The 25508-nt window shown below is 41.1% G+C and overlaps 1 protein-coding gene across 2 annotated transcripts in view; it reads right to left on the bottom strand.

Moving 5' to 3' along the window:
• Positions 1–236: 236 nt before the first annotated feature.
• EPHA3 (EPH receptor A3) overlaps positions 237–25508 on the bottom strand; it is a 339991-nt gene continuing 314719 nt past the window's right edge. For both annotated transcript variants that reach the window (XM_050957205.1, XM_050957206.1), the window contains exons 16-17: positions 8288–8443; positions 237–4232 (exon numbers count right to left, since the gene is read on the bottom strand). In XM_050957205.1, coding sequence (XP_050813162.1) covers positions 4127–4232; positions 8288–8443 — 262 coding nt within the window. In that variant the 3' untranslated portion in view covers positions 237–4126. The remainder of the gene's footprint in view (positions 4233–8287; positions 8444–25508) is intronic.

The following is a 25508-nucleotide window of genomic DNA, read 5'->3' as shown; positions in this document are numbered from 1 at the left end:
ATGTAACTTGGCATACCACCAATGGATCTGGCCAGCATGTCTACTTTAAACATTGCTTTTCTAATAGGTGTTCCTAATAGCAGTTAACTTTAACTGCAGCTGTGCGCTGAATTTGAGAATTTAGCCACAGGTAATGCATTATATTTAATCCCAATTTAATCAAGCCAGTTAGGTTTTTTTTTTCAAACAAATAGATTTACTTTGCCCCAAAATAAGCATCTGGGTATTCCAGTATGTAAAAAATACTTTCATTATGTTTATTATAAAAATATAAATGTTTCCACTACAAATAATTTTACCTTAGTAAGAGGCCATCTATAATTGCACAACATATAAACTAAATGAGTAAGTAATGTTTTGAATTACAAGTTAAAGTAAGTACATATTACCAAGCAAATCACATCTATACATTGCTTATTGAATGCTAAGTACAGCACAAAACTAGATATGTTAACAGAAATAAATTATATATGTAAACTATATTTAAAGATACAAAACCAATAATATGGTACATAATGTTGTGAATCGTTTGTGTTTTGTTTGATGTAAATAACCAAAGCAGATCCTGTACAGGAAGATGGCCACAAGAATTCTAGTACCTCTACTCCACATTTAAGAATTGTACACTGTTATGTTTACATATGTACAGGGGGGAGGGGAGTGTGGGATGTTTTCAATAAGAGGCCACTTAGAGTACATGTACAATTTTGAAGGGTAGAGGAAGCTAAACTTGTTTAAAACCACTCTACTCATAACTGCAAGCAAAAACCAAACAAACAAAAATGAATTCCCTTCTTACCAAGAATCAGTATCATGCACTTATGCTGAGCATGCTCAGAACAGTGTCCATGGAGGATGCTAGATACTGAGAAAATATTAAGGGTGGTCTAAGGTGTAAAATCTCAATCTGAAACATTTTTCTTGTTTTGAGAAGCATTTAAAAATTTCCTCCCCTAAAGATGCCTGAATAAAGATTGAGAGAAACATCTGTAGAAAAACCTTGTGAAAAGATTCCTCCTACACTTGTGTCCGCACTGGAGCTTGGTGACTTAAATTGATTAACAATGTCTGAATTTTGAATTTTAAGACCAAATTTGAAGAGAAGAACAATTCTGAACACAATAAGCAAGATGAAATTGGCATTGTGCTTTCTTATATTGGATCTTATACTGGATCACCCATCCCTAATTGGGCAGGACAGTCCTGAAATTTACATTTTAAGTCCCAGTCCCAAGCCGAATGACTCCAGGTCAGCATTTGTCCCAGATTCTCTATGGCATTCCTATGTGCCTGCCTGAGGCTCAGAGGCAGTGCCAGCCTCTTCCTGAGGTGGGCTTAGCTCCCCCTTACCACAAGGATCTACCTCGGGCTCCTCCTCTTCCCCCTGAGTCTCTGCCTCCTGGCCAAGCCAGAACCTGGCGGTAAGAAAAGCTGCCCAGGGAATCCGGGCCATTGTGGGGGGACCTGGAGTCCCAGAACCTTCATCTGCCCTTGGCAGTGAGCCCTGGGGTGTGTGGACACAGGTTGGGGGCTGTTCTTGTGCATCCCGGCCCCCCGCCTGGGACTGGCTGAGAGTCTGGGGCTCCCCACAGTGGTCTGGGCTCCTTGGGTGGCTCTTACCACTGCCCAGCTCCAACTTCCAGCCTGGTCAGGGGGTGGATTCTCGGGGGGGAGGAGGAGGAGTAGAGGCTCCTGCGTGTCCCAAAAATGTGCCCCATTTTTGCAGTTTGAAAAGATGGCCACCCTAATATTGGGGCATCCATCATATTTCACTGCAGAATCCCGGTCTAACAAGAGAACACACTGAATAGAAAATTACAATGATTATTTGTGGTCTAAGTGCTTTCTTTTAATTTTCTGCACTTTTTAATATTGTTGGTTCAAATTTTTGTCAAATCATATTAATAGACATTATCAACTGTACTTCAAATCCGATTCTTCTCAGCATGTTCACTTGCTACGATTTACTAAAAAGGCAATCTACAATTCTGTCTCCATTTATCAGTGAGTGATAAATGCGTTCGCTTTGCATTGTTCACATTTTGGATCCAGGAAGAATAATTTAGAAGCAGATTCAGCCTGGAGAATTCTAAGAATTCAGCCTCATGCTTCTGTGTATTTGAGAAGAACCAGCAATTGATTTTGCATTCATGGTAGCCGACTCAACTAGATACATAGCAATTAAGGCTGTGAGTTTGTCATGGAGGTCACGGAAGTCACATTTCCTGGCTAAGGGGAGCTGTGGAGCCGGTGCTTGGGGTGAGGGCAGTGCGAGGAGCTAGGAGTTGGAGGGACAGACCGGTCATTGCTTCAGGGGAGGCACAAAGGGAGCCTTTAAGCCCTGCCACCCCCTAACCCCAGCACCAGGAGGGGTCCCAGGTTGCGTGTCACCACTGCCTCTCCCAGGACTCATGGTGCCTCCCTGGGTGCCCCCTCATGAGCACCTGTGGTACCCCATGGCCACCCCCCACCCCAAGATTTAGTCAGGGGTTTATTGCCCATGTCTGTCCATGACTTTTACTAAAAATACCTGTGACTAAATCATAGCCTTAATAGTAATCTATACGACACACTACAGCCCTGGAGCCTTCAAAATCCATTTGTCTTGTCTTTTGTTTGTTTTCACAGGAACTCAGCGCTATTCAGTGGAATCCACTGTGCAGAAGAGATGGAAGTTTAAAGAGGGCAGGATTCCAGTCCTAGATGTGCAGCACTAAGTCACATCACATCCTAGTGTAATGATCAGAGACTCTATGTGTGCGTGTGTGTGTGTGTGTGTGTGTATATATATATATATAAATGCCATGACTTCCTGCTAATTATGCACGTGTGGCAATCAGGAATAGAATCCCTGATGGTCAGCTCCAGACTCAGACTCAAACCTTTATCATGTAAGCTAAAGAAGCAGTCCCAGTAAATTAGGGTACAAATCTGCCTCCCTTATACTGAATTCTAGACCTCACTCTGCAAATAGCTCCACTGAAATCAATCTGAATAAGGTGCTACTTACTCATCATGTGTAAGGATGGTGAAATCAGGTCTTTGGGAAGTAAAGGAAACTAACATGCTTAACCAGGCTGGCTATTGATCCATGGAACAATTCATATGTTGTACACACACAGTTCTGCCAGTATATTTACTCTAGGTTAGAAGTGTAACATATTACTGTAAACAGAGATATGACATAGATGGAATGTCTGTAACTCAAGATGGATTGTTCAGAGCAAGAGCTGGAAATAGGCTTTTCTTTCTTGGATTTCAAACAGGGCAGTATGAACATATAACAAAATCTAGTAAGTAACACATCATACAATTTTCTCACGTTAAATCATCGATTCTGATCAGTGAAGTGTGACTGCATTTGGCACATGGCAGTAATAAATCTAAGTTAAGATATTTAAGCATAAATATAAACAATAAGGAATAAAAGGAAATAAATATGCCTTTTAAAAAAAATTAAGACTTTTTTTTGTTTTTTAAATGGAAACATTTAAGGAAGCTAACATAATGGCAAAAATCATTTGTGAACTAACTCAAAGTCACTACAAACGTTATTTCTGTATTCCTTTCCACAGCTGAAACAGAGGATTACAGTGATGTTATTGTATGGCCAGATAAGTTTGAGGCATAATCCCGCAATTTTGCTTGCCTTTAAAGAAATAAAATACCTGTTACAGATCTCTTCTGTGTATAAAAATACTGAAAGTCTTTTTTTCTTCTTGTTGCTGCTGTCGATCAAACACACAGCCTTTGTGTCCGTGGTTTTTCATGATATTCAGTCAGTCAATGTTCAAATGGCTCTGGGGTTCAGTTTCACTCTTTTACTTGGAAGGATTTTTACATATTTTTTCTTTTCACAATTATTATCTGTATTATCAGTTAGTTACTAGAAGGGGAAAAGAAAGCTCCCGCCCTTTAGGATTAAAAATTTATGTTCCTATTTTTAAGGCATTGATACTCAATATTTGAGTTTCTTAGTGGGCTTGAAATTTCCACCAATGTTCCCAACAGTGTTGTGAGAGCTCCTTTAATTCATGCAGTTTTCTCAGCCATCACTGTTTGCCCTTTGAAGCAACTTCTCTCTCTCTCTCTCTCTCTCTGACCTGAGCAACATCATTTTGGTACCTTACACGGGAACAGGGCCATTCTTTGTATGATTTTCTAGCGCTTTAATACTGCTAATAATCTTCTTCTGAGGCCCAACAACTGTAACACCAACCTTCTTCATATCACTGAAAGAAAGAGAACACATGGTTGATAAATGTGATGTACTCTGCCTCTGTATTTCATACTGCCCTTTTCCTATTGCTAGATCAGAGTGTACAAGTACGGAAACCTGTGAGAATGTGTGTCTCAAAAAAAAATAGCACAAGAGAAGATATCACTTAGCTGCGTTCTGCTTTATTTAGCACCAGCAAATACCCACCCAAAAGATGAGACACTGAACTAGTGCTGATTATGGCCCAGAGTAGAAAATTGAGATTCCTGGGGTCTTTTCCCTGCTGTAGCGGCATTTCATACTGTGATCATCAGCATGATTTTTTTTTCCTGAATCAGTCCTGCCATTTTGCACACAGAGTCCTTTTAGCAGTTTGGCTTTCATAACTCTGGTATTGCTGCTGAAATTTATAGCTACATGCTCATATTCACAGGCCCTGCTGTGTTTTTGCCTTCTGTTTCTCCAGACAATCTACTCCCTTTGTTGGGCATATTGGAAATGTGGCTTCACAGTTTTGCTGTCAAGCTAATTAACTATTAGTCCACAGGAAACTGGCCATTACCAGTGGGTTTCTGCAATGTTCTCAGGGGTCATTGCTATGGTAAGCCATTAGCAACTTTTTTTTTTTACACAATTGCAACAACATGCTAATTGGCTGTATTTATGTGTTTTAATTCCCATACTGCAGCTATTGGTTACTTGTTCTCCATCACTTAACTGCCACCAATGTATACCATTAAGAATTCAATATTCATTCTGGCACAGTATCTTCATAACTATACCTGACATGTTCCCAGATGCAGAGAGATATTACCACAACACTCTACACCACAGGAATAAAGATGGTACGCATTTATATTTAAATAAACTAATTCATTCCAGGTGGATGCATGAATTTGTAACACCAACTCCTCCAGCTTGTTCCTCGAGATGCAGGAGGAAATTGGGGCTCATACAAAGCCCCAGTTTGAACCAGTTCTTTTCCTTCTCTATATAAATGGACTTTAAAGTAGATTAGAAGGATTGTAGCATTTGTAATGTTTTGAGAATAATGAAAAACGTTCTTTTCTCAATGAATGTGTGCGTGTCTTATTAATATTAATGAGTATTGTGTATGCACATCAGATGATTTGAATAAGAGGGTGATAAATTGTTTAAGGGAAGCTTGGTTGCAACCAACAAATAATTTGATATTTCAATTTGTCCACATTCATGCATAAGTACAACAAATAGCGGGTGCACATTTAAGGTCCCAACTATGCCTTCATTTACCTTGATGGCTACGTGATCTGTACCTAAGTGGTTGCTCAGGGATTAACTGGGTAAAAATGTTCTAAAATCTCTTAGGTTTGCTTATCTCCTTTAAACATTCCCACCATCTTCCTGAGAGAGTTAAAACCCCCAGTAACTTCTTCGGAATGTCCTCCTGCTTATAACTGTAGTGATCATCTAATCAGAGACAGAAAAGTGACTTCTGGCCAGTCACCCAACATAGTGAAGACCTACAGCAAAAAGTCCATGGACCCAGTCACTGCAGAGACTACCGTGTCTTTGAATTGACTCTAAAATACAACCTTCTAATGTTATTTTGCCTTCCTCATATGTATCACGTGTCTCTTTTACCATCTGTTATATATTGTTTACATCCAAGATATTGAGCTCTCTGCAGCAACGGCTGTCTTATATTGGTTGTTTGTACAGTAACTTACTCCTGGGGGAATTCTGTGCCACTGTGTGGGTGCATCATTAATAAGCTACGCATATTTATAATGTTTTGCGCAGAAAAAAGCTTCTGCCACAAAGTTGCTGCAGTTCTGTCCTTTTCCCACCAGAGGGCGCTATGGTGCTAGACTGGAGCAGATTCAGCAGAAAATAAGTTGGGCTGGAAAGTTACTGCAGTTCCGCCTTTTGCTCACCAGAGGGCGCTGTGGCCGTGGAACGGAGCAGCATCTCCCAGCCAGCTAGGGGAGAGAAAACCTGCCTAATTCACGGCACTTGCCAGGCCACGTCAGGAGACGGGGTATGGGGAGAGTGCGGGGCTGCTGGCAGGGCAGACAGGGGCTCATAAGGGCTAGTGGGGGATGACACACCGGGGCAGGGGCTGAATAGAAGTGGAGGCGCAGGGCCACATGGGCAAAGGGGTGGCTGACTGGGGACACAAAGCCACATGGGGATGGGGGAGAGGGTTCAGGGCAACACAGGAACAGGAGGATGGTTGAGTGGAGGCACAGAGACACATGGGAATTGGGAGAGGGCGCAGGGTCACATGGGGGTGGCTGACTGGGGGCACAGAGACACATGGAGACAGAGGGAGGGGTGCAGGGCCACATGGGGATGTGGGAGTGGGTGTCTGAGTGGGGGTAGGAGGACACATGTGGAAGGGAATACAAGGAAACATGAGAGTGCAGGGATACATAGGGACAGGTGCAGATGTGCCTGACTGAATGGGACAGGCTAGGGGTCAGCCAGGGTTTGCATGGGGGAGGCTCCCTAACAATCCTTCCCCGCCCCCCAAAAAAACCTGTTCCATGTTTCCCCCCCACACACACACACACACAACAACCCTCCAAGTTCATACCCAGGCTCCTTTCCAGCAATTATTTCCCTCTCCCTCAGCTCCTCCATTACTCCAGGCTCCCCCCAAGCCTTTGCACTGCTTCTGAGGGGTCTGGGAAATACGGTTCTGTATTGTAGTTTAAATGAACTATTACTCAGCATTCTGCCTAGTAAGGAATCTATTTGTCAAAAAACATTTCCTGAATTTTTTGTTGTTGTCTATATTGTTATGGCCATACTTGCTGACCGGTATTTTGAAATAAATGACCCAAAATAATTGAAACTGGTGTGATTATATTGTGTTATTTTGACAAATCAAATATGCAGAATTTTGCAGAATTTGAAAATATAGTGTGCATAATTATTATTTTTATTTTTTTGGCACTGAATTCCCCCAGGAGTAACAGTACAATGGGGCCCTGTGCAGTATCCCTAGAAAATATTGCCACCAATATAATAAAGAGCAGTTTATAGGATGAAATATATTTTGCCAAACATTCACCAAATAAAAGGAACAACAACAACAAAAATAAAGTTCTGGATGGAGGGATCTGTTCTCACAGACAACTTGGGAACAGTTACAGTCAATAGAAAAAGTGTTTGCTATGAATATAGAGTGACCAGATGCCCCAATAAAATCTGGACTGTCCTGATTTTGAGGAATTTGTCCCGCGTCCCAACCAGAGTACAGTCAGGACGCTATTCGTCCCAATATTTTGTTTCCTGGTCTTTGGCAGCAATTCGGCAGAGGGCCCTCCAATTGTGGACAGTCTTCAGCAGTATTTCAGTGGCGGGTGCTTCTGTCTTTGGCAGCAAGATTTATTACCCACCACCGAAATACTGCTGAAGACCGTCCACAACTGAAGGGCTCTCCACCGAATTGCCATCGAACTCCCAGATGGGTGAGTGTAAAAAAACAAAACAAAACACCCCCCGTGAGGCAGTCCCAATATTTTCCCCTTAACATCTAGTCAATCTATATGAATAACTCTTACGCTGCACCTGTAATAGTTGGTATTTGTATTTTTATTTTTCACAGTAAAACATTTAAAACTGAATTCTAAATCCCATTAGGACATTGTTGATGGCTGAACTTTTCAAACTGGGTTGCCTGCAGTCAGTTTCTTAAATAAAAGTGGCCTGATTTTCAGAGATGCTGGCAACACAAGCTCCCACTGACTCTTGGCCAATTTCTTGTCAGGCCCTGATCCTGCGATTGGCACCACATGGAAAGACCTTCTCCTCACTTCACTGAGTTCTGTGTGAGCACAGGACTCTGCTTACACAGACCAAGCTGCAGTTGTCCTCATGCCATCTGCAAAACTGTTTCCTATACATATATAACAACTAAATTTGAATTTTAAACACTTGAAAATGGCCTTTAAATGCAAGAGAGTATTTTAAAGCTACTCATGTTAAAGCTTAGTCCAAAACCGTGACTTGTGCATGTTTTAAAAAAAAATATCCATAGGCAATACTGACGCATTATCACTATAAATTGCACTAACTTACTCTATGGAAATCTTGGCTATTGTGTCACTTGAACTGTATTCCACGCCTGTGAAGATGTCCTTGCACTGTCCTGTCCGAAACCCGTTGAGCCAGTCATCTGTCGTGTGGAAAGCTGAGATGTTAACGTTGCTTTGGTCCAGGAGAAGATTTGATGGCCTGGAATAAAAAGAATGTGATCAAAGTAAGAGAACTGGAGTAATCATAGATACATTTTGTGTCTAAACTCAACATCAACACCAGCAGGAGTTTCCAGCCGCTTTCCTGTTCATCTGTGGAATTTATCCACCACTGAGGCCTCATTTGTTCAAGCTGGCAGCATTGAGGAACACTGTGTAATCATCTTGTTTATGAGCTCCAACTACTCCACTCATCTCTGTGCTTTAACTCACAGAAGCATTACCAGTATGTTACCTATATTTTTGCATTATAATTTATTTTTTAAACATTAACAAAGATGAGCCTAATTTAGACTATATTTATGTGATTTGACTAGTCCCAAATAACAGACTAGTCACTCAAGTAATGAGCCCTCTTAATTTCAAATTCAACTCATTGATTATATAATTTACAGATACTGAGCATTTGGAATATTGCAGCCTTACGGAAAAATTCTAGATACTGCTATTAGAACTGAAAGTACAAATACATTATCATAGACTGCTGGGGCTTTAAAAACACCAAAAGGTCCATAACGGCTCAAAAATCACACAATGATTATTAAGGGAATGTAGAGTGTTAGTGGAGCAATTGTAACCCATGTGGAAGGTATGTAATTTACAATGCACAAGCAGAGGCAAAAATAGAGGCTCATTACTGAACACAATTAGCCAATTTTTCAAGTCGTTGTTAGATCCCGATCTTAAAAATTGTGGGCATCCCAAAACGAGAGCATCCACTAAGGCATTCTGCAAGTTGTTGTGACATTATAACACAAGTTTCTTTTGACATTAAAATTAATCATTGCTCATAAAGGGTGCTGAATTGACGTTTACTGAACATAATTCTGTGTTTATCCACAGAACAAAGGATGACAAAGACGCCAACCATGCAATTTTTCCTCTTTTCCTGCCCTCCCAAGGCACTTTCATTCACTGCTAAAGGGACCATGCTTAGATGGTAGGTCAAGTCTCCACACTCTTATTTCAGCCTTTGCTGCGACGTACAAATAGTTATCTAGGAATTAGATTGCGCCCATTCACTCACTTCATCAAAATTAGCAAGCAAACAACAGATGGTAACATCTTGGAGCTACAACTGCCCTGGGCCATGTCTGAAGTGGTGAGTAAAAGGCCCCATATTCCATTAACAGTCCACTGAACCAGTCACACCAGGGCTTAGAGTAAGGTGGAGAAGTGCCTCCCCTCCATTTTGAGTCTAATTCAACCACTGATTCAGAACAGTGACCAAGTGCAATATTAAAATGTGTGACACATCCAAGCGTGCCATCTGAGTTGTGTCTTCTCCAATCTCCACCTTATGTGGCATCTCACAGAGCTCACTTGTGTATCACTTTGTCTATTTTAACCCATTTTCAGTCTGTATGATTTCTAACAGGAGGATATTGTTAGATTAATGGCAGTGGGGAAGTCAATGTGCTATTGAAAATAAGCATAAAAAGTGTGACAAGGTAGGTGAGATAATATCTTTTCTTGGGTCAACTTCTCTACTACCAGGAAATGCTGGATGACTGATACTCATTTGGTAGCATTACAGAGAGCTATACTTGCTGCTCTCACAATGATCTACCAATACATCCATGCATGGTGATGGGGCTCTTCTTTTCCAACATTGTTACTACACTGTAATGTCTTACGTTAGTGCACAGATGTGGATGGATGTCTGGCCTCCCCTGTATTGACACTAGTTGTTTTTTCTCATTTCATTGTTATCTTTTTTCTAAGCTGCACACAAAGCCTCTGAATAGCGATGTGAACAGTACTTTTTCTGGTGGGCATGACATATTAGTGTCCATATTAATTATTTCCCAGTTGCAACACTAATTAACATTATACCAGATTCTTCCTCCTGTGATAGTATCTAAGGATATGAGCCTCTATAGTAGATGCTTGTTTGCAGCAACACCTTGTAGGAGCAATTGGCACTTCCGAGCAACATTTCCCCATGTTCCTGGGACCCAGTGAAATGTCGACACTCCCACATCAGCAACAGCTGCTTAGGAGCAACATAGCAAAAGGGCACTGATATGTTGCTACCACTGACTGTCTACTGTATTCGCTTCAAATCCGACCTCCCCAATAGCTACTGTGAGCCTGCCCTGATTCAGCAAAGCACACACCTAACTTTAAGCACATGCTCACTTTCACTAAGGTCTATTGTGTGCTTCAGTGCTTTGCTGAATTGAAGCCTTTTTTGTGACTGACTTGAGACTAAGGGTCACAAATAACCTGAACACAGTGTTGTTGTCCACCTGAAAAGGGCACAGGCTATACTATGGGCTCCTCCTACTGGAAGTTCCCACAGAATTACCCCCGTTTTGTTTTGGCCCTAAAAAATCAGTGTGAAGCCTTTCCTCCAACTCTTTTTACCTATCTCCACCTTCACTATCATTGTAGACAGGAGACAAACAACGTAAACCATTTGAAACTTACTAAGCACAAAACAAGACAGTGAAAATTACACAGCATCTGAACCACTTAGCAAAACAGGAAGAACACCGGGACTCCTGCAACAGTATCTGTTCTTGTTTCACAAATACACCCTAATACGCTCCACTGAGCTGTGGACAGTATGTTGAAACAGGTCCTTAAATAACAAAGAGAGGCTGCCTGACAATATGCTGGTTTAGTGTTTGGCAGGAGACAGCCATCCTCAGCACTGAAGCTCTGTGTGCGGGCTACATGGTGGGCCTGCCAGCAGAAGAACCACATCCTATGTGCACTGCAGAGAGGTTCACTGCACCAGCACCAAGAACAGTGGAGAGGAGTGCTCAGATGACAGGCCACACCATCTGCATTTACACAGGTGGCCCAACCACATCAGGCAAGAGACGTAAAGATCTGTTGGGACTTCCTTGTCATCTCAGGCCGTAACCCTTGATGGTTCATCTGGATAAAATCTAATTATTCCAGCTTAAGGCAGCTATCTGAATTTCTTCACCAGGAATCAGAAGGGAAGGAGAGTTAGAGAACATGTGCCAAATGCCATGATTTAAAGTTAAATGATCGCGGCATGTTACAGCTGCGTAGGTGGTTCATTAGTATTTGTAATGGGAGAACTGATTTGGGTTCAAAAGACCTACCACCAAGCACTGTTCTCCCAAAATGTGAACAGAATCTGAGGTTTGGAAAAACTTTTAAGGCTGAATTTATGAAGGCACCCCAAATGGAGTTAAGTGTTCAAATTCCAGTGAATTTCAGCGGGAGCTGGGTGAATAATTCTTTAAGGTTTAAAATCCCAGCCTTAATCATTTTCATGTTCTTTTGCCCTTTTAAGTTTCATCAGGAGCAGAAGTACTAAAAGAGCATGTTCATGTGATACGTCTGACCCTGTTGGGGATTAGGAGATGCCAGAATTCTTACGCATGCAATTCTGACCTCAATTTTTAAACCAAAGAAGTTTTGCTAAGTTCAAATAAGCCACTTTGACTTTTGGCTACCCGTCCAAACCAAACCTTCCATCTTTGAGGTTTTGCCTAGCATTAGTTTGATAAATGGATTCCTCTTATAAATTATAAAATGCTTTCAGAAGGCAGGCTTTGGAAGTTGTGGCTGGTTGCTTGACTGCTGTAGGAAAAATACAAATATCACCACCTATAAAATTACCCAAGACTGTGCACAGGGTACTGCCATGTACTGTAGGAGACCCACATTTGGTACAAATCACTAGATTTTCCCTTTCTGGATCACTGGACACTATTGTGAACAGGGCCGGCTCCAGGCACCAGCCCAGCAAGCAGCTGCTTGGGGCGGCCAATAGTGAGAGGTGGCATGTCTGGATCTTCGGCAGCGGGTCCCTCACTCCCTCTCGGAGCAAAGGACCAACCACCAAATTGCCATCGAAGACCGAAGCGGCGGCAATAGAGCTGCAGATTCTGATCGCGAAATTTTTTTTTTTTTTTTTTTTTCTTTTTGCTGCTTGGGGCAGCAAAAACCCTGGAGCCAGCCCTGATTGTGAAGCCAGTAAGAAGCTTCAGAACATGCTGCTTTAGAAACTGGAAAGGTCTTGATAATCAGAGCCTGTCAGCAGTAATTGTTGCAGCCTCAAGTTCAATTCTCAACCAGGTTGAAGAGCAGCAACTCAGTATCTTCTTAGCATAGGCAATATGTTTTGCCTGGCCACACTCTCTTTAAAGGCCGAACAGTCAAACAATTGTTTGTTGTCTAGAGTAATGGGCTTGGGAGATATCTGAAGCCTGATCCTCCACTGATGTCAAACGTTATAGCTCCGTTGATTTCAATGGCACCATGACATTTTACACCAGCTGACCCCTGTGGACAATCTTAGACGGGAAAGAAGATTCCTGACCATCTACCATCATGTACCATTCCACTAAGAGAATAAAAGTGATAGAAGACACTGGAAAACTGTACAATAGGCCTGGTGGCAAGGGAAAAGAGCAACAAGGGATGTATGGCAAGGGGGAGGTAAAGAAACAATTTGCAGACATTGCCCTTTACAGCTAAGCACATACAATCCCACTGTCATGCCAAAAGCAGCCCTTAGGCACCTGTGTAAGTGAAGTTTTGAACAGTGAACAGTTAGATGCCCAAGTTTGGCAAGCAGGCCCAGGGTGTACCCGGTAGCCATTATGGTCTACACCTAGCTAACTACTGTTTGTCCTATGAAGAGTCACTTTTTATTTATGCTTTTCTGGGTATAGCATCTTGAATCCCAAGACATTTATTAAGGGTATTTATGAATTGTGCTTCATGATAAAGCACGGAGAAATTTTTTCTCTATTCAACTTAGTGTGTTACTTTTATTTTTTTCATCTTAACTCTAATAAAACAGGGCCTGACTCAACAATTGCTTTGAGAAAGAATGAGCATAAACAAGATGAAATAGAACAGGACCCTAGGATTAGGGATTAGAGTGGCCCAACAGAGCTTTTATGTTTATTACTTGGATCAAAGTATCACCGGGACAAAAAATATGACCTAATTTTTATGTAAGTGACCTCAGACTAACCAGCACTGTAAAGTATCATTTTTCTCCTTGTAAGATTCCAAGCAAAAATTAGTTACTTTCCTCCTCAGAGAGGACATCTGGACAGTTTATCAATGAACAGGAATTTGTCTCTCACTGTGAAGAGTCTGTGATGTCTCCTCCCATGCACCAAGGGAATGCTGGGCTTTGAGAGCATCTGCACACATCGGCATTTTTCTCCCCCTGACCCAGCCCCTAGACAGAAGGTCTGAACATGAAATTTATGGGCTGGGTGATGTGTGCCATGAGCTCACACTTAACTAGACAAATTAGATGGGTTGCAATCCATGCAGCTGTAAACGACGTCCTGCAGGTTTCCACCTGATCTTTTACAGCTTTTCATAAATCAGTACCTACCAGCTTCAGAACAGAGTCATTAAAAAGAAATCATGGAAATTGCATGTTTGCTCAGGGGAAGTGAAACAGAACATTTCCCCATCTTTTTTTTTTTTTAAGGCTCTTTTTGTTTTGTCCTAACCTCCACTCCCCAACCGCTACATTTTCAAATTGTTATCCATCCACTGGCATGGAGAAAATTGTCAATGCTACTCATTCTTGGATTGCATATGGCTGGAGGCCCATATTTGCTGACTTGTGACACCTCTTCCCTCAAATAAATAAAAATACAGTGACAAATATAACAGTGAGATGCCAGATGGTACTTTCTACAAAATGCCCTGCTGCAGTCAGCTTTCAGTGGACTGGACCATTGTGTTAACCACTGGAATCAACTCTTGTGTCGTGCACATAAGCACAGAGAACCATGGTTTGCTGTCAGTAATATAGATTTTGTCACAAGCCACAGCACACCATGTCTAGAAATAAATATATAAATGGCAAAGGGACTTCAGTCCCTCCATGTACAAGTCTCTACTCTAGGTGTGCCAGCTACCCAGTGAGAGAGAGATAACAATTTGTAATATTCAGGTGCCAAGACCACCAGAAGGATGAAGCATTACTTCTGTGTAAAGGATAGCATATTGCTGCTGGGTAGAGAAATCCCATATACTACCTCCTAGGTTTCATGTTTTGTTTTTCCCCTCTAATCAATGCAACCTAATTCCCTATTTCTAAATTTGGAAACATCCTTTATACATTCACACTTAAAACAGGCATCTATAATTCCTTTTTCTCTTACAAAAAGTGAAATGACACCTTCACTACATTGCTTTGACTGCAAAACGACTTTCTTTCTAGTGTAAGTAACTTCAAGCACTTAAATTCTGGATTAACAGTAAAGACAACATAGTTATCTCCAACCTTAGAAAAACAGAGTGCATGTGAGGCAATTTTAGTTTTATCTTCTCTACCAAATGGAATCATGAGTGTATGTGCTTCCCAACAGGAGACCAGTAAATAAATGTCACACTGAGAAGTAGAGTCATTGTGTTTACTTTAATTATCCCTGGACCTTAAGGACTAGAATCTTTGCAGTTACAGCTATTTATGCTTGGCTTAAAGTGTCCCTCTGGTAAAATTAGTAGATTGTTCTTAAAATAAAATTTGCCTTGCTGTTTGGCATATTTTCTTCTCCCTCTGAGATTTCATATCATGTTTGCTTAGTTTGAGAGTAAACCGGCTTGTTGCTCCTCTTTGTTTTTGAGGTCAAAAGTGGGTACATTTTGTTGTTACATAGATCACCAGTTAGAAATTGCGAGCAAGTGTCTTTCCCAGCTTCCTTTCCAAATACAGCTCACACTCTTTACAAGTAGAAGCTTTCTTCTCCCCACTTTGCATCGTGGGTTTTGGTATTATTAACCAAGAAAAAAATGCAAAATATTAAAGATCAGCTCCCACCTTTTCCTGAGACTTGTCTATTTCCGGGGTTCCTCACTCAGGACTGCTCAGCCTACACCCTAAACCCTTGCCCTCCAGACAACCATCACACTCGTTTTATATTCAGGTGGGGGGAAAGGAGCTACTTGCCTCACTTAACTCTTTTACATAGACTTCCACCCAGCCAGGCCCAGGGCATCTCTGGTTCCCTCTCACTGTGAGGGACTAAAAATGTAACCTCAGTGCCCAGGTGAGACTGAAACTGTAACCTCAGTCTCACTCCACAATTGACCAGATCTGCATGTGAGTTCAGAGAGGTCCCCCCCCTTATCTGTCCATTGTCAGGGCAATTATCGATGAAGGATGAGTCTGGAGTTTCTATGGCTGCTGGTAACCAAAGTAGCTCAGGCTGTATTCAGTGATCCTGCACCAATTCGTGGGTGCCTCCTGAGTCCACTGGCTGGTTATTACCCTCCTTTATCTGTACAAGCAGTACACACACACAAGTCTCAGTGCTCACAGTCTCAGCAAGAACATGTGTTGCCCCCATTGTCACATTCTACGTAGGGACACAGTTTTTTGCATGCACTATTTTCCTCACATAAATAACAGACCATAGGAAGGACTGCTTGCGCCTACCTAGAGTCTGGATGAATGCCCTTTTTGGTTTTGACCTTAGCATTTCTTCAAAGTCACACTGCCTCATTTGACAGTCCTTGATTTATTTACACTCCCCATCGCCCACAAACAAAATACACACAACAGGAAGGGCCCTCCTAGACGCTGCCTCTTCAGAGTGCCCAATCTCTTTTAGTTTTCTCCCCAAATGTTCCTTGAGCAGATCCTTGGATAATATGTCAGGTCAGGGTTTCAGTCACAGCCCTGGTGGTTTACCGAACTGTTCAGCCTCCATGAAAGAGCCTCTTGCCAGCTTAGATAGTTGGTGCTGGCACACCCTTATCTGCATCCTCCAAAGCAGACTATTCAAATCCTATTCTAAAATAATTCAGTCATCAGTTCTGCAGTTCATTCCTTTGGCTTGAGCCAATGCACTACCTAGTTGTCCAACTGCTGGGCAAAAGAAAAGGGCTCACCCTGAAACAACTTTTTGGTACTTTTCTTCCAAGGTTTCCAGGAAGTCCAGGATGGCAGGATCTTGCTCAGGGTCAGATATTCAGCTTGTGCCTCTCTTGTTAAAAACCAAACAGACAGCCTAGGAATCCTCTTCCCTTGTTCCCCAAGGTGTTGTGCTGCTGCAGCAGATAGCTGCAAGTCAGTGAAAGTGACTAGATAAACCTATAAGTCATTTATAGGTTTGCTTAGTTTGAGAGTAAACCGGCTTGTTGCTCCTCTTTGTTTTTGAGGTCAAAAGTGGGTACATTTTGTTGTTACATAGATCACCAGTTAGAAATTGCGAGCAAGTGTCTTTCCCAGCTTCCTTTCCAAATACAGCTCACACTCTTTACAAGTAGAAGCTTTCTTCTCCCCACTTTGCATCGTGGGTTTTGGTATTATTAACCAAGAAAAAAATGCAAAATATTAAAGATCAGCTCCCACCTTTTCCTGAGACTTGTCTATTTCCGGGGTTCCTCACTCAGGACTGCTCAGCCTACACCCTTGGACAGGTAAAGGTCAATACCCAAATGCTAGTCTAAGCAGTGTCTCTAGTTTAATAATCCTCTGGAACATCTGCTCCAGGAAAAGTCTTTGCTGTTCCTGGTGTACTGCCACCCCAGCTTGCTGCTATAAGCTGCAGAAAGATCTGCTGCTGTAATTCTTATTGTTCCCTGACCCATTTCAGGACCCACCTCCTTTCCTCTTTTGATTTCCCCCTTTCCAGTGTGTCTTAAAAACAAAAATCTCTTGACACTACTTTTACATTTTTCAAATTGCTCTGAAAACATAGTCCACATGCCATTTACATGGAGTCCAGCTTTATTAACAAAGAAAATAATAGGAGTAGTTTAAGTTTTCTCAGCCTTGGCTGCTTCTAAAGTTCCTCACTCACAGCCGCTCAGCCCACATATTAGGTCATCTCTCTCCAGGGAGTCATCCCCAAACCCACTGTATTCAGGTAAAGTAATGACTCAACAAGTCACCTACCTCCGTGTCAGTATAATTCACTTTACACTTTCCCAGCAGGATCAACACTAGCTACCAGGGTTGAATGTTTTAGGCCAAAACCACCACTGTGTACAGGAATATATTTTCAACTTGTTATACACAGTGCAGTGTTAGCTATGCAATTAAGCAACTGATGTCATGGTGCAGGGTATTTCTTGGGAATTCACAACTGGCTGAGTGTCTGCCCATTAACACCATCCAGTCATTATTGCTAAAACAATCTATAACCTCTTTAAAAGAGAAAAAAGTGCAATTAGAAGGCTTGTAAAATGCTGTACTGGCTCCCTGTCTGTTCCATTTTGTGCCAGTGACCTGCCTTATGCAGACATCACATCTCACATTTGGCTGTGTTGTGAATCTCAAGGCAGACTTAATGCTTACTATATCAGATAATGGCTTTGCACAGTTTGTTTTCTAGCGCTTCCAGCTTAGAATTTCCATTAATGCTAATGAGGGCTGCACAGTAAAAAATCTGAAAACTGAGTTGAAATAACAGTATAGATCCCTTCCGAATTACACTAAACAGCAAGTAATAAAAGAGGAGAAGTTATTCTTCTTGTGCAGTAACTGGAGTTTTTCAAATTGCCTCCCCCTGTGGGTGGTGCAGTTCAGGTGTGCAGGCACCCTGAGCCTTTGGTTGGAGATTTTTGGTAGCAGTGCCCATTAAGCCTGTGCACACACCCTACTTATCCATGTACCCCATATCGAGGTCATAGAAGGCTACATGGGCGAACTGCCCTCAGTTTCTTCTCTATAGCAAGGAAACTCTAAAACAGTGGAAAGAAGGGAAGATAGTGGAGCACCCTAGGGGACACACATCTCAAAGAATGCCAGTACTGTACAAGGTGAGTAACCTCTTCTTCTTAAGTAGTATGCCTGTGGATACTTCACTTCAGGTGACTCCCTAGTAGTAACCTCTTAAGGAGAAGGGAGTTTTGGAACAGAGTCCGTCACAGAAGAAAGAACTGCATTATCCACTAATGAAACGAAGGTGTGGAAAACGTATGTACCAAGGATAATGTTGCAGCCATGCAGATTTCAGCAATTGGAATGTCTTTGAGCAGGGCTCTAGGGTAGATTGTGATAAAGTGCCGTCACTCATAAGGGAGATGGAACCTCAGCAGAACAGCAATTGCCAATAATGCATCCAGGGATCCATTTAGAAAGTCTCTGTGTGGAGACAGAAGCTCCACTAGATCTATTTGCAATAGAAACAAAGAGTCTAGGGGTCTTCCTGAAAGGTTTAGATCTATTTAAGTAAAAGACTAAAGACCTCTTCACATATAGTGTATGGAAGACAGATTCCTGTGTAGACTGATGGGAGAAAGAAAACAAGAAAGAAAGCAAGAAAGCTGGATAATGTGGTTAATGTGAAACTCAGAAGAAACCATAGGTACACATTTTGGATGGAGTCATAATGAAATCTTCTCCTGACCATACTTATGGTCTCATTGGGTGGCATTCTGCCAAACCTAGGCACTGTTAAAGTGCCCGGGCAAAGAATCTTTTCCCTCTCACAGCCAGCAGAAATCTACTACTAATAAAGAACTAACTAGTATGTGCCTGTTTGCTCTTCATATTAGTAAACTCCATCTCTGGCTGAAGGCGGTTGAGAAGGACCAGAGGGCGGTTAATCCAGAAAGCCCTCGATAGCCTCAGTGCAGGCCACGAGGACATGTAGGGCTCATGAGCAGGTCAAACAGGCTCAGCTACCAAAATTTCTATTCAAAGGCACATGGGGAAGTGGAGCATGCAGAGGGATGCAACTGAAGAAGAACATGGTCACATTCTGACCTGTGTCTAATGTTGATAATTCTGAAAGGGCTAAATCAACCTCTAATTTATTTATTGTTTGAATCTCATTAACAGAGTCAAAATGGAGGCACTAAAAGCAGAACAAATGTTTTACTTATACACTAGGCATAAGTCCTAATTATTTAGCATTCTAATGGGGAAAAGGGTCAATTTATTTATATCAGACTTGGTGCCCAGGGCTGTTGAATAAAAAGTAATGGCAAAGAGTCTTTTCCTTCTTTAAGCACAATGAGAGTTAGTGCCAATGAGCAAAACTGGGCAGAAATCTCTTTGATCTCAATACGATTGAAATTATCATCATTATTTACTGGTACCTGGACAAACACAGTATGATTCCCTGATGAACACAACAGTATATTTGGCATTGGTTGGAATGGTTCAAGTAAAATCGGAGGGTTTTTTGCTCAACTCATCAGCCTTAAAATTCCTTGAGAAGCAAGTGACCAAAATTAAAGCAGGTCAGAAATGGATTTAAAACTCCCTAAAACATCTAGTCAGTGTCAGAAATCTTTGCATGAAGATGCTTGGCTTCCTGAAACTGATTTAGTGTAAGGCCAGTTGTAAAAACTAGAGCCAAGTGCATGCTACACAACATTCTCCTTGAACGCTTATTTCTTTTCTTTGACCCTGTTCCTTACCCCTGCTGAGTTTGGTTTCTAGAAATATTCTAGCAAACTACTTTTTGAGAAGGAATGTTCACAGACATATCAAATTTCACTGGATAATAGCTATGGGAAGCTTTGAATTTGTAAATGTGAGTGCACTGGACATTTATGTTATGTTTAACCATTCTGGGAACTGAAATGATACCATGCGATCTACATGTCCAATGAAAATTAGCAAGACACCTTCAGCTTCAACACTTGCAATGATCTGTTCACAAATAGTCTCCACACCAAAAATTACTAACAGAAATTATTCCTGGAATTAATTAAATAATTAATAACACATTCAAGAAAGTTATATGGTTTTTGCAAACTATGTGTTAACAGAAAAGTATGCATGATAAATTATTCACCCAACTTTTCATATACATTCGCAGTTGCATTGTGGAGAGAATTTCTTTGGATCCTTCGAATTTGCAAGATGCTGGACTATGTTAAATGGATTCATGCTTGCTTTTTAAGAAAAGTTGATTTTTTTGAAATACAGTAACATTTGCTGACTTAAATGGGTTATCTTTCTAGATACTTGGACAATATTTAAACAGAGTACCACTGGAATGTAAAGAGATAAGCCTATTTGGTACACTACAGCATATTCTGGCGATAACACCACTTTTACTGTTTTTTCAATAAGGTTAATTAGGACTATGATTATGAATTAAAAATAATAGTTTTAGGGCTCAAAGTCATGTAATTCTGTTCAGGAAAGAATGTTGTGTTTTGCACAAGATTGGCTAATTTTTATCACCAAAACCAGCAAATTAATGGAATTATGATGAAAAATATATGATAGTAGGAGACTTGCAACTTCACGGCCACTCCTGCAAATTACAATTTATGGGCAGACTCCTCCCCAGTACAGAATCCCAGTGAAAATAATGGAACTCTGGGCAGGCAGGCACAGGGGCCAATCCCCACACTGCAACCTGCAAGACCAAAAGTCAAAAGATTATTGAAGAATTGTTCTGCACATTTACTTTAACAGCTTATCTGAAATATTAAGGACCAATTTCTGCTCTCAGATCCGCTGGTACAAATGAAGAATAATTTCAGACTTCCGAAGAATTTCTCTGAATTTACACATGTGCTCCTGACAGCAGAACTTGGTCCTACATTTTATTTATGATTTAGCCACATAAAATAAGGAAAATAATTCATTTTAGATATTCGTATAAACCACAATTTTAAATATCTTTTTAACCTGTTAAGTGCTGTCATTGCATAAAAGACAATATACGCTGCTTTACATTTTGTGAGTGGTGGCGTTGTCATTTTAGTATCCCCTTTTTAAGTTATATGACTTTTCAGAAAGCCTTTGACAGACTGCAAATAAAACTCATATATGTTAGCTCTCTTTAAAATAGGATAAGATGATTACTATATCAAAGGCACGCTCTTTGGAGAGATTCAAAGACAGCTTGTAAAAACAAAAATGAAATATCATTTCACAAGCTTCTGTGAGCAAGACCTGTGCTTTATCTCTGCAAAAATTACCTTAACGCGAGGACTGACTGTGAATTAGTTACATTTATGGAGGCCAGAAGCAGGAGAGGTGAAGGGGAAAAATAACAATCTATAAAGCAAGAGTCATCCCCAGTTTGGTCTTCAATCAAATGGTTTAGCTGAAGCCCTTCAACTTTACCAAATTAGAACAAATTTGCAGCAATTACTAGCCCTTTAGAATATTTTGTAATGATTTAGTGCTGTAAAAAGAGCCATGTTTGCAGATTTAGAAACTGAATCCTACTAACTAATGATACTTAGCCAGCATGTCACACTTTTCATCTTCCAAGGACTTTGTAAATATTAACTAATTAATCTTCCTGTGAAGAAGGCACTTGTTATCCATATTTTACAGATGGGCAGAAAGGTAAATTTAGGACTTCCATACACAAACATTTAATGTGAAGCAAGCTGGAGTGTAAATCTGCCCCACAGTAGCCTGCTACATAGTAAGTGTCTGTTAGGATCCTGCTGGCATGCACTAACATCTCGTTAGTACAGTTAGATCTACTAATGTTTTGAAATAGGGTAGATCAAAGTGTACTAAGAAGCTACGAAAGTGGAGTCTATGTCAAGACTTAGTTTGCAGCAGGCTATTGTGGGGTAGGTTCACATGCCATCTTGCAACAAACTAAATGTTTGTATGGACAAACCCTAAGTGACCCACTTGAGATCAGAGTAATTCATTCTTCAGAGTCTATTAGTAGTTGTTTAAAAATATGTTGTGCTTGGCAGGCAGGAGTATGTTAAAGCCAGACAGCAGAAAATGTTGGTAGCCTCTCTTGTAAAAAGCTATATGAGTTGGTTAATGCTAACTGTCCAGTTATATCTATCCTTCATTAAAAATTGCTACACAGTTTCTGATTTGCAAATTGTGTGGAGGAGCTGAGAGGAGGGACATTTTATGAATGAGACACGGAACTAGTGGTTTCAGTCCAGTTCCTAGTAGTTCCTAGCTTTTCACTTGTCACTCTCAAAGCACATTATCAAGAGGTAGGTAAGGATGCTAGATTTTTTTCTAATCTCAAAATTCAAAATAAAAGAACAAAAATAGAAAAGGAAAAATGTCTATTTTGGGGGAGTTCCCTTCCAAGATATTGTGATCAACTATAGAGCTGAAGGAAATTTTGCAAATGTAAAAATCCAACAGAATTTAGAGTTTCAATGTTTTCATTTTTGGAGGAAAAAATGGGGAAAACATTACCTTTTTTCACTAATTCCCCTCTCCCTCCCCAGTTTGTTTGACAAGTTCTATGGATTAGCCTATCTCCATTTTAGAAATAGGGATAATGAGGCACAAAGAGATTAAGAAATTTTGCCATTGGCAAATAAATGTTGGTCTCCTGACCAGGCCCAGATTAACCAATGGTGACTTGCACAGAGACTCCAATCTCAGGGAGACCCAGTTGCCACTAAAGTATGAAGGGTGTCTTAGTTAAATTTGAATGGAATGAGGGGTGGCACACTCAAGTTCTGTCCTGCCTGCATGCTGTGGTGAAAGCCAATGAGCTGGACTGGGGACCTGGGCCAGCCGGGTGGGAAAGGAACTGCTGGGGGTTGAGTGTCGGCCAGCTTGCTCACCAGCCCTCACACCCCCAGGGGTAGGACTTGCGCTCCCCCCAGTCACATTCTTCAGGGGCAGTAAACCCCCTATCAGCAAAGGTGGAGGGAACCTGGTTTCCATAGTGCACAGGGCCACAAATTCTTTAATCCAGCCCTGCTCCTCACCCCCAGTTCAGTGCAATGTTACCTGGAGACCACGCTATGCCCATTAACACAACACATTTGGGGTCACTGCAGTGCTTTTAATGTATTTTTAATTACACACTTGTATTTTAATTATATATATATTTATTTAGTTCAGTGCTCTGCCTGCTTATGCCCGTGATGCTATTATAAAGTTTGAGCCATCACATCTATAACAGAGAAATTTTTTGCTTGAAATCCAGCCAAAAAACTTTGAACAATGAAGCTTGAAGATTATAGAAATCCCTAATCAGCTTCAATAGCTGACAAAAAAAATCAAGTGTCAGAAGCCTATTTCAGAGTTTTATAGTTTGGGAAATATTTTCAATTATGCAACTCTTGGTTTTCATTGTGTCTCACAAATGAAACAAGAATCAACAAATGCTGTTGGCTTCCAGCTTCACCAATTTGTTACGGGATGGATAAAGTATTTCTGACTCACCCATTGAATTATGGAAAGCTTTCTATCTCTTTGTAATTGAGTGAAATGTTCACCTATGTGAAAGTAATATACACCAGACTCAAAAAATAGTAAGTCCAAGTACAAATATAATGGAATTGATGAAAACTGGGAGAAGATGAACTCACTTCCAGGCTACAGATATTCAAACAACCTAGAGATTCAATAATAAAAACCAACATAATACTCAGATACCAAGAGAGAACGGCAGGATGTGAATGAAAGGAAATTATGATTAGGTTATGCAATGCTTTGGCAAAATTATATGACTTGCACAACTTCACTTGTTCCGTATTCAGTTTCTATATCAGTTTGCAAAACTAGACATCTATGTGTGCAGGAGAAGGCATAAGGGATATAAACATCTGAGCCCACAGAGTACACACACAGCCAAGTAAAGAGAGACTTCACAAAAAGACTACGTAATTGAAGAACATGGATTTCACACGGTAAAGAAAGCATGACGGGGTGTATAAACCCCACAGCAGTGGTTAAGAGGTTAAAGAGCTGCTGTGGGCTGGCCCTGTCCCTCTGGTCCTGTCAGTCATGTCAGGGGTGGAATAAGATCTTAAAAGCATGAATTTCTAGACTGTTGCTGAGAGAGAGACACTGGCTCTTACAGCTCCCAAGAGAGACTCCTGGACACCTTCAGAGGGACTGTTCTCAGGAAGGCCATTCACTGTGCCTACAAGGAGACAAAGACTTCACTGTACTATCTGGGTAGGATAGGTTCACGAAGCCCCAAGGTGAGCATTTAAGTAGTTGATATCACTACCCGTGACTCCTTTCAAGGTTAGGGAATCAGGGACTAGACTAAGGGGACTAAAAGAGTGGGACCCAGGAACCCCAATCCCTTTAAACACAATCAAATTATTTGACTTAATTTTTGTATCACAGACTCCTGCCTAGGCAGAGGGGGGCAGCTGTATGAAATATGTATGTGCAGACTGAGGCCCTGAATTCAGCAAAGCACTTAAGCACATGCTTAACTGACTTCATTCGGATTCAAGCTAAGCACATGCTTAAGTGCTTTGCTGAACTGGGGCCTAACATAAGAGAAAAAGAAATGCAGCAGAGGAGGGTGACAAGTTATATTTCACATCTATAGTAATATGCATGTAATTTGGATGTAAGAAGGTAGTGATTGTTTTAAACAAACATCAGCGGATGACCAAACACATTTAAACATGTAAGGTTAAAAATGATAAAAAAGATGATTTTATATCTATAATATCTTTTTTTTAAATATCATCAGGCAAAATAGATTCCCATACAAATTATTTCCGATCATTTGTATCCTTATATCTAGGGGTAATTTCTACACCCACCCCCAGTCCTAGAGGTTCCTGTATGCAGCAGAATTAACTTGGTTCCATTGCTGTGTGTGTGTGTGTGTGTGAGAAAGAGAGAGAGAGAGAGAGAGACAGACAGACACACACACACACACACAAACAGAGGGAAGAGGGATTTGCAGGACACAGCTCCATGAGACTTTCAGAATGCTTTCAACAACAGGATTCTAAAAGCAGGGCAGAAGTGGGGGTTAAAGGAGGGGTGGGAGCTACTGCAATGTAGCTCCACTGATGATTCCTAAATATTGACAAGGGCATATGTGTCATGTGAGCTACTGCAGTCTCAGGTAGCTGCTGTAGAGTAACTTGTGGGAGAGGATTCCTCCAACCTAGCCCATTGGGCACAGTCTGGATACTTGGACTGTGTGTTGGGGGGTGGAGGGGTCATAATGATTTTTTTCCTGTTGCACATGTCTATTCCTCTCATGCCTGCAGAGAGTAAAGAGAGATTTGCCAGAGTACTGGTAATGAATGTGTTATGAAAACTACATGTCCCTGTTTGCTAATCTGTTAGGGCTTATGTGATCACCAGGATAAATTCCAGCACACAATTAGGGTATGTCTACACTGCAATTGGAGATGAGATTGCAGCATATGAAGACCTATATGAGCTT

The sequence above is a fragment of the Gopherus flavomarginatus genome, chromosome 1 (assembly GCF_025201925.1).
Source record: "Gopherus flavomarginatus isolate rGopFla2 chromosome 1, rGopFla2.mat.asm, whole genome shotgun sequence".
NCBI lineage: Eukaryota > Metazoa > Chordata > Testudines > Testudinidae > Gopherus > Gopherus flavomarginatus.
The sequence above is the reverse complement of the archived record's forward strand: the minus strand, read 5'-3'. Positions and strand labels throughout refer to the sequence as shown.